This window comes from Spathaspora passalidarum, assembly GCF_000223485.1.
Source record: "Spathaspora passalidarum NRRL Y-27907 unplaced genomic scaffold SPAPAscaffold_2, whole genome shotgun sequence".
NCBI classification, from domain to species: Eukaryota; Fungi; Ascomycota; class Pichiomycetes; order Serinales; family Debaryomycetaceae; genus Spathaspora; species Spathaspora passalidarum.
Window position 1 is genome coordinate 1,099,775 of NW_006767426.1, and position 13,987 is coordinate 1,113,761.

Here is a 13,987-nt window from a genome sequence, read left to right on the forward strand (position 1 = left end):
AAGAGGGAATTATTGGCTATTGTAAAATTAGATTATGTGGGTGTAGATTAATAAATACTAGATGAGAGTCTGTTGATTGAAGGATATATCTACTTTCCGGTCATGCCGTGTCGTTGAGTAAACGAACATGTCTACAACTGCATCTATGTAATCAAAGAGTATATTCTAGCAGACAACAGGGAAAAGCTTTAACCGTAATTGCTGAACATGCCATTTTTAAAGTTACATGTGTATAAATCATTCGTTGTCCCCTCATTCATCGTGAAATTTTACTTAAGCCAAAGAATGTTAGCTGAATTTTCCCTTTTTTTTTTCCTTTTTTTTCCTTTTTTGCTTGTTGGATGGCACGCGCACAATTTAAAATAACTAAGACAAAAAAAACTTTTTTGTGGTAAAGAGCGAGCTAAGCTAAAAACCCATTGGTTAGAAAAGAATTAAATTGCATGTTTGTTCAAGTCAACAGCAATAAGCAACAAAGAAAGTGGGGTGTTCTTTGAAATTTACACTAACTTTTTTTGTGAAAGTACTGGTTAGTTTCTTATAAGTGAGCTACATGTTTTATATTCGATTTTATATAAAAACACTATTTAAAACTACCATTAAAACTTTCCGACAGTCAGTTTTTGACTTGCTTGATTTTTCAAAGATTTTTTTATTTTTTTTTTTTTCTTTTTTTAGAGAGTGCGAAAAACAACAGTTTGGAAGCAGAACCATAGTTAAATGGTGACACTCACTGGACGAAACAAAAACCATATTTCCACTCTCAACTATGTTACGCCCTCACACTTCAAACTAAACAAGTTTGTTTGTCTTTACTCTCAACTAAAAATTTTTTTTTACTACACCCCAGCAGTAACTCTCTCTTCTAGTACTACAATCAATCAATCAATCAAATAGTAATAGATAGATCAGAATGAATATCTCGTCTATGCTATCCAATGATAGTACTGTACCAACACCAACAACTCAATCACCCTTACATGTGACTACCGATCAAACTCCCATACCAACCACATCATTGCTACAGGGGAATAATACTGTCCCTAATCCATCCTCAACTGTTGCCAATTTGGTTCCTGTCAGTGCTGCCAGTACTGGTACTGAAAATGGCCATGGACAACATCTTTCTAGAGAGGATTCAATTGTTAGTGATATAATATCCACCCATAACTATAACAACAATGACACTTACGATGTTGCATATAAAACCAAATTTGAATCAAACTTCAATATCCTTAACCAATTAGACCAGTACCAACAGTTAAGTCACAACTTGAAATTGTTAAAATTTGATGAAATTAAATTGAACAACTTTATTATCAACACTAATAAATTCACCTCAAATTATATTGATCGTGTTATTGCTGAAGATATTTCATCTAGAAATAACAAGATTAGTGACACTAACAAGAGTAAAGAATTACAACTTATAGATTATTCAAAACCTTTGCATCATAATACTACTAGAGGTAAAGAATTTAAATGGGGTTCCACCAGAGAAGTTCACAAGGTTGAACTGAAGAAGAAGAGACGAGTAGCATCTTCTTCTACTACTGCTGCATCTCCAAACGGATCATCTGGTCCGGTATTGATTAAACCAAAACTTGGTGACAATGTTGCTGTTAGAAGAAGTACACGTCCTAAACCAAAGAGAAAGTTGCCCGTAGAAGAACAAACAGAGGAGGAAGAAGATCATCATAAGAAGGTGAAGTTAGAACAAGATGGTAAATTGAAAATCAAGCTTTCGGTTAAGAAGCCTGAACCAGTTAATGTTAATTCCAAAGAATACAAGGCATTCCTTAGACAATATGATAATACTTGTATTGCAATTTGGAAAGATATGTCACGTAAAGATGGTCCAAAGGTTAGTAGATTGATGCAACAATCTACTCAAGCTAAATTGATTAACTTGAAAAAGACTTCTATCTTGGCTGCTAGAGAAGCCAAACGTTGGCAATTGAAAAATAACAAGAATCAAAAGGATTTGACTACAAAGGCAAGAAGAGCAATGAGAGAAATGTTTAATTTCTGGAAACGTAATGAAAGAATAGAACGTGAATTAAGAAAGAAATACGAGAAGGAATTGTTGGATAAAGCCAAACGTGAAGAAGAAGAACGTGAAGCTAAACGTCAATCACGTAAATTGAATTTCTTGATTACTCAAACTGAATTATACTCCCATTTTATTGGTAAGAAGATTAAAACTGATGAAATTGAAGGTAGTGATTCTGATCCAAACTTGGTTAAACATGATAAGTCTCACTTGGATAAGTACACTGATATTGAAAGTAAATCTCATGATATCAACACTCTTGATTTTGAAAATGAAGATGATGATGCATTACATCGTGCTGCTGCCCAAAATGCCCAAAATGCATTGGAATTGGCACAATCAAGAGCAAAAGAATTTAACGATGAACCATTAAAGAATCCTGATACAAACGGTGAAGAAATGAATTTCCAAAATCCTACATTACTTGGTGATATTACTATCCCACAGCCAAAGATGTTAACATGCACATTAAAAGAATATCAAATCAAGGGATTGAATTGGTTGGCTAATTTGTATGAACAAGGTATTAATGGGATCTTGGCTGATGAAATGGGGTTAGGTAAAACTGTTCAAAGTATTTCCGTATTGTCATATTTAGCTGAAACTCATAACATCTGGGGTCCATTCCTTGTTGTTACTCCCGCATCAACATTACACAATTGGCAACAAGAAATTAGTAGATTTGTTCCTAATTTCAAAGTGTTACCTTATTGGGGGAATGCAAAAGATAGAAAGATTTTACGTAAATTTTGGGACAGAAAAAGTTTAAGATATACCAAAGATTCCCCATTCCATGTGTTGGTTACTTCATATCAATTAGTTGTTGCTGATGCAGCTTATTTTCAAAAAATGAAGTGGCAATATATGATTTTAGATGAAGCGCAAGCTATTAAGTCATCACAGTCTTCAAGATGGAAATCCTTGTTGTCATTTTCATGTCGTAATAGATTGTTGTTGACAGGTACTCCAATTCAAAATTCTATGCAAGAATTGTGGGCCTTGCTTCATTTTATCATGCCTTCATTATTTGATTCTCATGATGAATTCAGTGACTGGTTTTCCAAAGATATTGAAAGTCATGCACAATCAAATACCAGTTTGGATGAGCAACAATTGAGACGTTTACATGTTATTTTGAAGCCATTCATGTTGAGAAGAATTAAGAAGAATGTTCAAAGTGAATTGGGTGATAAGAAGGAAATTGATATCATCTGTGATTTGACCAATCGTCAACAAAAGTATTATCAAATGTTAAGATCTCAAATTTCGATCATGGATTTATTAGATTCTTCTTCTTTGAATTCCCTGTCTTCTGATGATGCTACAAGTTTAATCAATTTGGTTATGCAGTTTAGAAAAGTTTGTAACCATCCCGATTTATTTGAAAGAGCAGATGTTAAATCTCCATTTTCTTTTGGAAAATTTGCTGAGACTAGTAGTTTCTTGAGAGAAACAAATGAATTAGAAATGAGTTATACAACCGAAAATGTTGTTAGTTATAACTTGCCAAAATTGATATATGATGAATTGTTAACACCCAACGAAAAGACTGACTCTAAGGATTCAATTTATGAAATGTTTAATATTTATAAACCTGAGCATGTGAAGGATAATCAACAGTTTGGCTGGTTGAAGTCAATCGATGTTTCTCCTCAAGAACTAAACACATATACTAGAAGGCACATAGTTGAGCGAGCAATTGATTTACAGGAATATACTGATATTAATTATTCCAAGGTGAGTCGATTCAACTATCTTTATGAGGGTGAATTTGTCCCTAACAACAAGAAATTGTTGATTACTCAATACGAAAACAAGTTTTCCAATATCACTAACTCATCCATTCTTTCCAAATTATACTCAATCCAAGATCATGTTTATGAAGATATGTTTATAAATGTTATTTCTCCAGCTGCGGAACCATTAGCTTCAGCACCACCAATCACAAGTGTATGTTCATCGAGAAACTTCTATTATAAAACCCAAGATGTTTTATTCAACCCTAAGATTAGATCTAGTCTTTTACCATTACCATTATCACAAGAATATCAATTAATGACCGAAAATACTCCACTTGAATCATATCCTAAATCGAACATGTTACCCTCTCCAGTCAACAAGAAGATTGATTATTCGAACATTCGTATGCCATCCATGAATAGATTTATCACTGAATCAGGTAAATTGGCTAAACTTGACGAATTGTTAGTTGAATTAAAACAAGAGGGCCATCGTGTTCTAATTTACTTCCAAATGACAAGAATGATGGATTTAATGGAAGAATATTTGACTTATAGGCAACATAAATATATTAGATTGGATGGTTCTTCTAAGTTAGATGATAGAAGAGATTTAGTTCATGATTGGCAAACCAAGCCGGAATTATTTATATTTTTGTTGTCTACAAGAGCTGGTGGATTAGGTATTAACTTAACTGCTGCTGACACTGTTATCTTTTATGATTCTGATTGGAATCCAACCATTGATTCTCAAGCCATGGATCGTGCTCATAGATTGGGACAAACTAAACAAGTCACAGTATACAGACTTTTAACCCGAGGAACAATTGAAGAGAGAATGAGAGATAGAGCTAAACAAAAGGAACAAGTTCAACAAGTGGTCATGGAAGGTAAAGCTACAATCACCAAGAAAGAAGAACATATTAATAAGAAGAAGGATGTTGCGTTCTTGTTATTGGGTGATTCTCCAAGTGATGTTCTGAGCGGAAAGACTTCAACTACATCAACCCCAGAACCAGAAAGTGCAAATGGTAAAAAGAAATATAGAGTTAGTGCTGACGATGCATTATCAAGTAAAAAACTTCAAGAATTATATCATGAAGGTGAAGGTGAATTTTCAGGAAATGTTACTCCTGCACCATAAGTAATTTATATATTACAGAATGAACAGTGTACAATATAATTACTGAGTAATGACATTCTCTTCTATTAAATATGTTATTAATTATTAATTATTGCTAACAAATCCTCCAGCTTTCAGTACAAGTGAACAAAGAACAAGGTTGAATACTTCAAGAGATCTAACATTATCCTTGAATTGAATCAATCATGAGGTGCATTCTTTAACAACTTATTTTCAGTTTCTAAATTATAAATCCGATTAAAACTTTCTTCTAACTTCAATCGTAATGCGTCCTTAGATAGCAGACCATCATCTTCATCCCCGTCAATTGGACTAGTGTTCTGGGTTGTTATTAATTCAGTTAAGCCAGAAACATTTGACTTAACGGAATTCAAAGAATACCTATTTTGTGGAAACAGGATGGCTTTCGTGAACGCACCAGTTCTCTTAACACTTGATAATTGGTCCAATGTAACTTGATGATATCTTTCAATATTCACATTATCATCATCATCATCATCATCGTACAAATTGGTTTCAGGCGATACAGGTATTACTTGTTTATTAGATAGATGAGGCTCTTCCACCACTGTGACTAATCCTAATTGCAATCCTGCTGAAGATCTTTTCTTGGTTTCGAGTGGAGCTGGACTTAACTTTTCATCAATTATAGTACTATATCTACTTCGGGATGATGATGTTCTGAATGACTTTAAATTAAATGTTTCTGACGAATTTGAAGATAAGGAGGGAGATATAGGATTGTAAGACTCGGTAGTCTTGTTTAAATCATCAGCAATGGTGGAATATAAGTGATTGATAGTTTTTAAATCATTTTCAAACTGTTCAAACATGATTAGTTTCTCCTGTGATTCATTATCTGACTGGTTATATTTATCAAAGAATTTTAGATTTGTAGTTAAGGTGGATAATTTTGAGATTAAACTTTGGAGGTTCTGTATGGAATGTTGTGGTTGTTTTATTTTTAAGATATCTTCATTTTCATGGCTTGCCGATTTCCTAGTTGTTACTTCAAATTTTCCAAATAAAGAGGCAATATTAGAACTTGTTTGATTATGGTTTGTCATAACTCGTTTAATCAAGTTCAACCTATTGTAATCACTAATTTGGACCTCACGCGAATCTAAATTGAACTGATCCATGAGTTTGTATATGAAAAAGTTATACCTGACCGGAGTTTGGTTAATTGCTAATAATTGACAAATAAATAATCTTCTTAATTGATTAAATTTAGTAATATTGAATATAATTTCATTAATATATTCATCTTGGTTATCATCCGGTGTATATTCCTGGGTCAATATTTCCAAATCAATGGAATTAATGTTACAATATTGCTGTAACAAGTCACCATTTAGAACAGGTAGCAAGTCCATAATTGAAGATTTAAGATTTAGGTTTAAAAATGAAAGTGAACTTAGTAGGTGTGAGTGTAGATGCGATTTATATGACACGTTGTCACCTTGCCCCGGTAAAAAGTTATATGTATGCAATTCTTTTAATCTTATCATTTGTAAGATTATCTTCTTATTAACAATATAATTTGACATTAGAAATTCATTCAATAAATTTAGGATTTGACTAGTTTGTACCAATGTCCTGAACTTCTTAACTTTGATTAGTTTGGTTGAAATTATAAGAATTATCTTGAAAAACTTCAACTGATTGGATTGATTTGTATGTTCATTGGTTTTCCTTTGTTTTAATAGATAAATAATTAAATTAATGATTAGTAAAATAAGCTTCGAGTCATTATACATCTGATTATACTTCAAGTTATAGTGTTTTTCAAGGATAACCAAGTTGGTACCATCTGAATTTAACACATAAACAAAAGGACTAGCTCTCGCGTGTTTCAGTTCATGCTCTATAGATTTATTCAATATTGACAAACTTTGCTCATTTTTGGATAATATCATAGTATCTTCTAATAAGTTAGATAAAATAAGATTATATTTAAATTTCTCCCAGAATTTATCCAGTTTACTTTCCATGGATAAATATTTCTTGATAAACTTGATGAAATTCTCTGTGGTTGGTGGAATAACTTGGTTACAATATTTGTGATAATAATAAGTAAAATTATGAGGCTGGTTTTCCAGGTCTTGTTGTTGGAGTTGTTGATAATGTTGATGCTGTTGGTGATTATTCTGATGTTGCGCATAAGTCCACAGCAGCAGCAGAGACAATACACTTGGCCGTCGATCTTTTATAAAGTTCGGATGTGGGGGATGCTGGTTGTAGTATTCATGAGACATTGTTGTGGAAGGGACATTGGAAACACTAGGCAGAAGTACTGAGTCATCAATCCCCCAATCACCTAGTTCTGGAGGTGCTGCCAGATTATCCTCATTGTGGGAAAAGAAGTTCGATAGTGGATTAAATCTATCAAAGTTCATATTTGATTATGGTGATTCATATGATAAGGGGAAGTGCTGAGTTTAGATTAGTATAATCTGAATATGTAGTTTTTACAGCAAGTATTTTACAAAAGGCACAAAAAGACTTTGCCTTCAGAAATTTGCACTGCTAGGTGGCGTTAATGAGTGAAGGAACGGTAGTGCAGCACCTTGATTGATTGATTGTTAGGTCTATCTGGTAAATCCTCTTGAATCAGCAGGAAAAGTTGTTATCTGGGAATGGTAAACAAAAGAGATTATATTTTTCTTGTACTGTTTATTGTTTTACAACAGTATTTTTTTTTTTCTTGAGATTTTCCTGATTTAGATATAAATGGCTCCCCCAGATATTTTGTACTTTGCAACGTAATTTAGTGAGATTTACCTAGAAATAGTTATTTGATAGATTGTCATATGACTTATTTTGCACCTGAGTACACAATGGGACCATTTTCATAGAAGTTTGTATTCAGAGAAGCATCTCCTTGTCTTTTTGCGGATAAATTTTATATTTTTTTTTAGCCTGTTGAAGCGGAGTAACAGTAACCGCTCAATGTTAACAACTTTTTTATACCGAGGAATACGGTTTTAGCCCTGCCACAGGTGCGCGCTTTATTTCGTAAACAATTACCCAAATATTTTGGTGGAGATACCCACCTAATAGTAGAAGAGGTTGCTAGTTTAAGGTTATATTTGTTTCAGTTCCTATTGGATGATGTAACTGTTGCAAATTTGGTGTTATGAAATTGTATCGTTTCCGATGTCGCTCTAAAGTGTATTTTTGAGTCACAAAGTTGCTGCAAAAATATCAAACCGTGTGATTACTTCCACTGCATGGGTTGTACCCATCAGTGATACGAAGTTATCTAAAATGTTTATTTCCTACCTTTAATCAACCTCCATTATATTTAAGAAATTATGCCCTATAAAATTTTTATTTAAAATTTACAAGTTTTTGGTCAAGAACTAAGTAATTTTTCATCAGGTGCACCAATATATAATTTACAATAATAGTGTTAACTAAAGTAATAATACAATTAGCATAATAAATACAAATAAATATAAAAAACAGTTAATCAAACAAATCCCGGTCCCGATCCCATAGAGCTCAACCAATCGGTACCGATTATATAATCGTTGGTACTCTCTTCTTTTATGTCAAAATTGTCAGGTGGGATTCCCTGGGAACCTTGTTGTGGTTGAGATTGCATTTGCTGTGGCTGTTGTTGTTGCTGATGTTGATTTTGTTGCAGTTGTATAAATTTAATTCTTTCTTGCTGCAATTGAATTGTTGTATTGTATTGTTGTTGAGCAGGATTAATTGGTTCATCTTTGTTGAAATCAAATACTCCTTCCAAAAGGGCATCATCCAATAATCTTGCTCCTACTTGAGCCTGTTGTTGTTGTTGTTGTTGCTGCTGCTGAATATGTTGTTGTTGCATATTTTGAAACATAGCTTGTTGTCTTTGTTGTGACATCATCATAGGATTTGGATCAACTGAAGCTCTTCTTTGAGCAGCTGCAGCATTAGCTTGGGCTTGCGCAAACTGAGCACCTGCGGGTACTGCACCCCCTTGCTTTTGTTGTTGTTGCTGCTGCTGTTGTTGTTGTTGCTGTTGCTGCTGCTGTTGCTGCTGCTTAAGTAAATATTGCGATCGCTGTAAATTGTTTTGGTTCTCCATTTGTAATAAGTTCAATTGGTAATCGTTAATCCCTTGGTTACTAAACTTATTCACCATCTCAGCAGGAGATCCAGAATGACTTTGCAGTTGTGGCTGTGATTGTACATGTAATTTTTGCTGTTGGCCATTAGACATCAATGGGGATTGCAATTGCTGTTGGAACTGCTGTTGAGGCCTTTGAAGTTGTTGTTGTTGTTGTTGCTGTTGCTGCTGTTGGAATTGAGCCTTCAATTGTTGCAAACGCAATTGAGGGTGTTGATGAACATTTCCCAAATTAGGAGAAGATTTTCCACTTGTTGGTGGACCCATTTTATTAGGTGTAGCATTCGCGACTGGATTTGTTCGAGGAACCATAGGATTATGACTAACAGATTGATGTCGAGAACCAGGAGTAGAACCGGCAGCAGCAGCAGCAGCAGCAGCAGCTTGTTGTTGCTGCTGTATCATTAATCTTTGCTGTAATAACATCTGCTGATGTTGAGGTTGTTGGTGCTGTTGTTGCATACCTACTTGTTGCGGCAATGCAAAGCCACCACCTCGTTGTAAATTCGGCTGCTGAAACTGTTGTGGGGTAGGATTCTTAAGTTGATTTAAATTTGGATTTATTGACGCTTGTAAGGACCACAATAAACACCACCACTCATATAAAAAGGAATCATCTTCACCAGTCCCCGTAGACGAACTTAATGACATTAAAGGTACAATTTGCTCCATGGGAACTGAAGATAAATTCTTAATATTGTGAGGAACTAGGGTAGATTCAGTCAATAATGCCTGAGCTGATTCATGCATACCATTACTTCTAAGGTAATTATATAAATGTGCAAATAGTAATTGTCGAGGGTCTTTTGCTAATAAATCACTGACTGTATTAGGCAATACATCTGAGTTTAACATTGGTGTATTTGTAGCATTTGTATTACTGCCTGTATTCATATTAGGACTAGGGTTAGACATTATTTGGTTGGAATTATTCGAACTAGGCGCTGATGGGGTAATACTATCAAATAGATTATTGATAGCTATATCGTTAAAGTCAGTATTAATATTGGTGTCTAAATTGTCTTGTTTGGTCGTGAACATGTAACAAAACTAATATTGGTTGGTTTACAATAAACAATATGAAAAAGTCTGATGTTGTTACGCTTTCCAATATATAGCAAAATGTCTATACTGTCTATATGGTCGAATTATCCCCTCTAATGGTAACTTTATGCACGAGTGTTTATCACTTTTCGTTCGATGGTCATAAGAAAAAAGAAAAATCGTACAAAAAAAAAAATAAAAAAACAGAAAAAGAAAAAAGGGAAATATCGAAATCGTCAATCGAGAACAGGGTGGTGGTTGGCATATCTGCAAATAATTATATTTAGTAAGTAACAGATTTGTAGGTAACATGTTTGAGGTATCATTTTTTTTGATCGCTTATATCATGCAAGATGTGTTTTATAAAAGCTAAACATTGATCTAAGCGAGGTACCTACAATAAACAAATGTAATGTATTAATAGGCCTGGGCTCATAGACCATCACATGGTCTAGAATAATTCCAGCCGATACCATAGAAACATCCAATAGAATCCCATCATAAATGCCGCACAAGAGAAATCTATAAATCTGTTGTCATTGGCAAACCCAAATCTCTGGACTAAAATGACACGATCTCGTTTGAAACAAGAACTTTAGTTGCTAAATCATTCGATTATTCAAAATATATCAGGACCTCTGTTTTCTACAACAACATAATTTCATCTATTAGTAGTTGTAAATCCTCGACAGTTTATCTCGGTGCCCCACGTTATTTGTCTCCACTCTTTCCTTAAATATCGAGGGGAATATCATCTGAGAAAATTAGCATGTGATTACCTCAAAACATATAAAAGAGAGCCTCACAACAGAGCAATTGAATAGTTGTATAGTCAACCTCGACAAGATGTTTGAACCACTTAAAGTAATACTCGTCTCTTTCCATGCCAAAAACGAAGGGGCTGAGTTCTAAAGTTGCAGTCGTCTTCCTTGTTTACAACGATTTAAACGAAATACCGAAACCTACTTTGAACTCATATTTCGAAACACATTTTCTACTTTGTTCAATCATCACCAAATACAACTGTTATTCTAATTCTCCGGTATCAGTGTCTAAACTCTTGTTCTTCTTCTATCTGTTTCAGGAATATATCTGCGCAAGCCAAGTGTTGGGTACCAGTTGAAGTACAATACAGAAAGTAGTATGATATTAAAGAATCATTTGAGCATGATTAGCACCAACCGCAAATAGCTCTTCAATTAATAACCAGTGCTTCTCGAAGGACAGTATAAACAACAAAGATTCCGATCTTCCGTTCATAGCAAAGAACGCGTGTCTTGAACGATTGGGTATCGGGGCAAGAAAAGCTGAAGAAATCTTGGAAATGAAAGGACCCCTACGAAAGAATGATTATTAGTGTAAATTTATCCAATTGGATGAAACGTAGTAAGGCAATGAGCATGGGATAACATTAACTGATATGATTTAGTCAGTTAAACACGTTGAAAACTTCAGTTCTTACAACTCTAACCTTACACCGCTACTCCAAGAATAGTTTAACAATTAGTCATCATTTACTAAGACCCCATTGTACTAGCCCCTCCTAAGGTCGAACCGTAATTCTCCTCTTGATTCTAAAGTTCGTATACTTGGCTTTGTGACGTGATTCCGGCTATATACTCGGCAATAAACCTTGGCAATAACAATAGATTCCATAATGGTAAAGAGCAATTGAATTCTCAGACACGCTCGTCAGTTGACAACGAAACAATTGATCCCCCATTCATGAAATCACCACCACCACCACCACCCACATCGGTAAAATCCCTCGATCTTGAAAAATTATTTTTGTTTCAAGGATAAACCCAAGATTATTTTTTGGAGGCTTTTCGAGTGTGTGTGGGATATTTTTTGTGTCCTACTAAGTTAATCTCCCCACCCCCTCCCTAAAGAAAACGTTTGTCCTCAAATTAAAAAAAGTTCCGAAATAAATTTCCGAAGTTAGTTATTAATTATTCCGGTTTAGAACTAAAGATTACATAATTATTGCGGAATGTAGCAACTTTTCTCAGCAAAGATAAGAAACCTCTACCCCTCCTCCCGTTTCCTGTCACCACACAAACATATTAAAATTTGATTATTAATTAATTTGCAAGTAAGCAAATTTTTGCCAGATTCTTCGTTTGTTTAGCAAGTGTTCCTGCTTTATTTTCGTTACTACACAAAAAGGAAAAACTCGGTGATGACTAAGATCTGCATGAAGAAGGTGAACCCTAATGTGGTATTTCTCTTTAGTCTATAATTATTAATTATACGCTTGCAAAAAAATTTCTCCATTGACCCCACCATAAATCCCACGCTAGGATTGAGCTTCCCTGACTTTCTATCAAAAATAAACAAGACCAACAAGAGATTCTTTTTTTTTTTCTTTGCTGCATTCCCGACACAAAAAAAATTTTTTGTCATTTTTTTTGTTCTTCAGCCTTGGAATAAATCAATGCGCGCGCACGGTTCCTAACTTCCAATCTTGAAATATCCGTGCGGGATAAATTCTTCAGATTTTTATTTTTTATGTACACTTTTTTCTGGAGTAAACAATGGGAAGGTATTTTTTATGCATTTTTTTTTCTTTGTGGGGATCGAGGGACAAGAGGCGGTAAATTAAGTTAATCCTTATTTTCTAAAAGCTTTTTGTCAGACATTTTTTTTCTTCCTTGTTGGAGTGCGTGTTCAACAATAAGAAACCATTGTTCCCATTACCTATAGCCAGTTTGTGTATCTTGCTCTGTGTCTTTCTGGATTAACCGTCAAGGAAGGTAGAAGTAACCTACAGATAGACAATCAACTCCGAGGTGTTTAAGGCACTGGCGGCTAAATGCAAAGACCGATGCTGACATATGCGCAAATTTAACGGTCAATATAATCAAAAGTATTACATTTTTCTTGAATTAAACGCCCTTAATTTTAACAGAAACTAGATGTGTTGGTCAGGCAAGCTCGGGGACATCTTTGTTCAGTACCGATTTTAAAAATGTAAACAAATATCCCTAGATAAAAGTTCGTATCTGAGATACAATAGAAAACAATTTGGGGTTATATGTCATGCAAGTTTCATAACAAAGAAATAGCTGGGGAAAACAATCAGAAATTATGTTATAAGGGATTATTTTAAATACTGTCAAAAGGGTGGGTTCGTTTCGATTATTTATCTTCTTATCTTATACAATCAAGCGGCCAGCGTGTATCCCTGTTACACCAGGTTTGAGTCTTGCAAAAATTTGATAACTTTTGTTTCAATTTTAACGTTTCTGAGTTAACGTTGTTGATTTTGTAACTATTTTTCTTTGATCCTGAGGCAATAAAATTTTAGCGCAAGCTGTCCCCCAGACTTTGTTACTAATCCAAATTTTTCCTGGTTAACAAAAGCTGGCTTAGTGCTAATAAACAGCCCCTCCTCCCATCACCACAAAACCCCTCAATATGCCAATATATTTTTTTTCGATTCTTTGTCTTTCTAAAATTGTTCCAATATGCAGTCGGACAATTATTTTCCGGATAAATACAGGAAATCAATCTTGGCAAGAGATCGCGGCGTTCGCGGATGCAATATTCAACAACAGGGTTCATTGTAAATTGTGTCACTAAATAATTTCTTTTGCTTCGTGTTTTGTTTAGACACTTTTCTAATAGCAACACAAGGAGGTCACTAAGAATAGCTTAAAAAGTTACTTTGTATGGCACTAAGGTTTTTGCTTTTAGGTGCTCGCGAAAAACAAAAAAACGTCACTTAGTGCACTCCGGATAAATAAAGCCGAAAAAAACACACTGAACGGCCTGCATAGCCTTGCTTAAGTTTCACACGGCAAGAGACAAAAAAAAATATGGTATTTACACGCGCCACAAATATGGTTCGTTTCTGTAGGGACTAAACGATTTATCTTAAC

The 13,987-nt window shown here is 34.4% G+C and overlaps 3 protein-coding genes across 3 annotated transcripts; 1 reads left to right on the forward strand and 2 right to left on the reverse strand. All coding sequences in view use genetic code 12, as the record gives it.

Annotated features, from left to right (window-relative positions):
- Positions 1-913: 913 nt before the first annotated feature.
- Positions 914-4,936, forward strand: SPAPADRAFT_49234 (chromatin-remodeling ATPase; the record flags this gene model as incomplete). Its single annotated transcript, XM_007373691.1, has 1 exon — positions 914-4,936. The coding sequence occupies one exon, from the start codon at positions 914-916 to the stop codon at positions 4,934-4,936; it is 4,023 nt and encodes a 1,340-aa protein (XP_007373753.1).
- On the reverse strand, positions 3,354-7,577 carry SPAPADRAFT_70331 (uncharacterized protein; the record flags this gene model as incomplete). Its single annotated transcript, XM_007373692.1, has 2 exons — positions 3,354-7,086; positions 7,210-7,577. The coding sequence occupies 2 exons, from the start codon at positions 7,333-7,335 to the stop codon at positions 5,116-5,118; spliced, it is 2,097 nt and encodes a 698-aa protein (XP_007373754.1).
- Positions 7,578-8,362: 785 nt separating this feature from the next.
- Positions 8,363-9,214, reverse strand: MSS11 (Mss11p; the record flags this gene model as incomplete). The annotated part of the gene is made up of 1 exon (XM_007373693.1): positions 8,363-9,214. One exon carries the CDS (start codon positions 8,814-8,816, stop codon positions 8,412-8,414), a length of 405 nt encoding a protein of 134 aa, XP_007373755.1.
- Between the last annotated feature and the right edge of the window lie 4,773 nt (positions 9,215-13,987).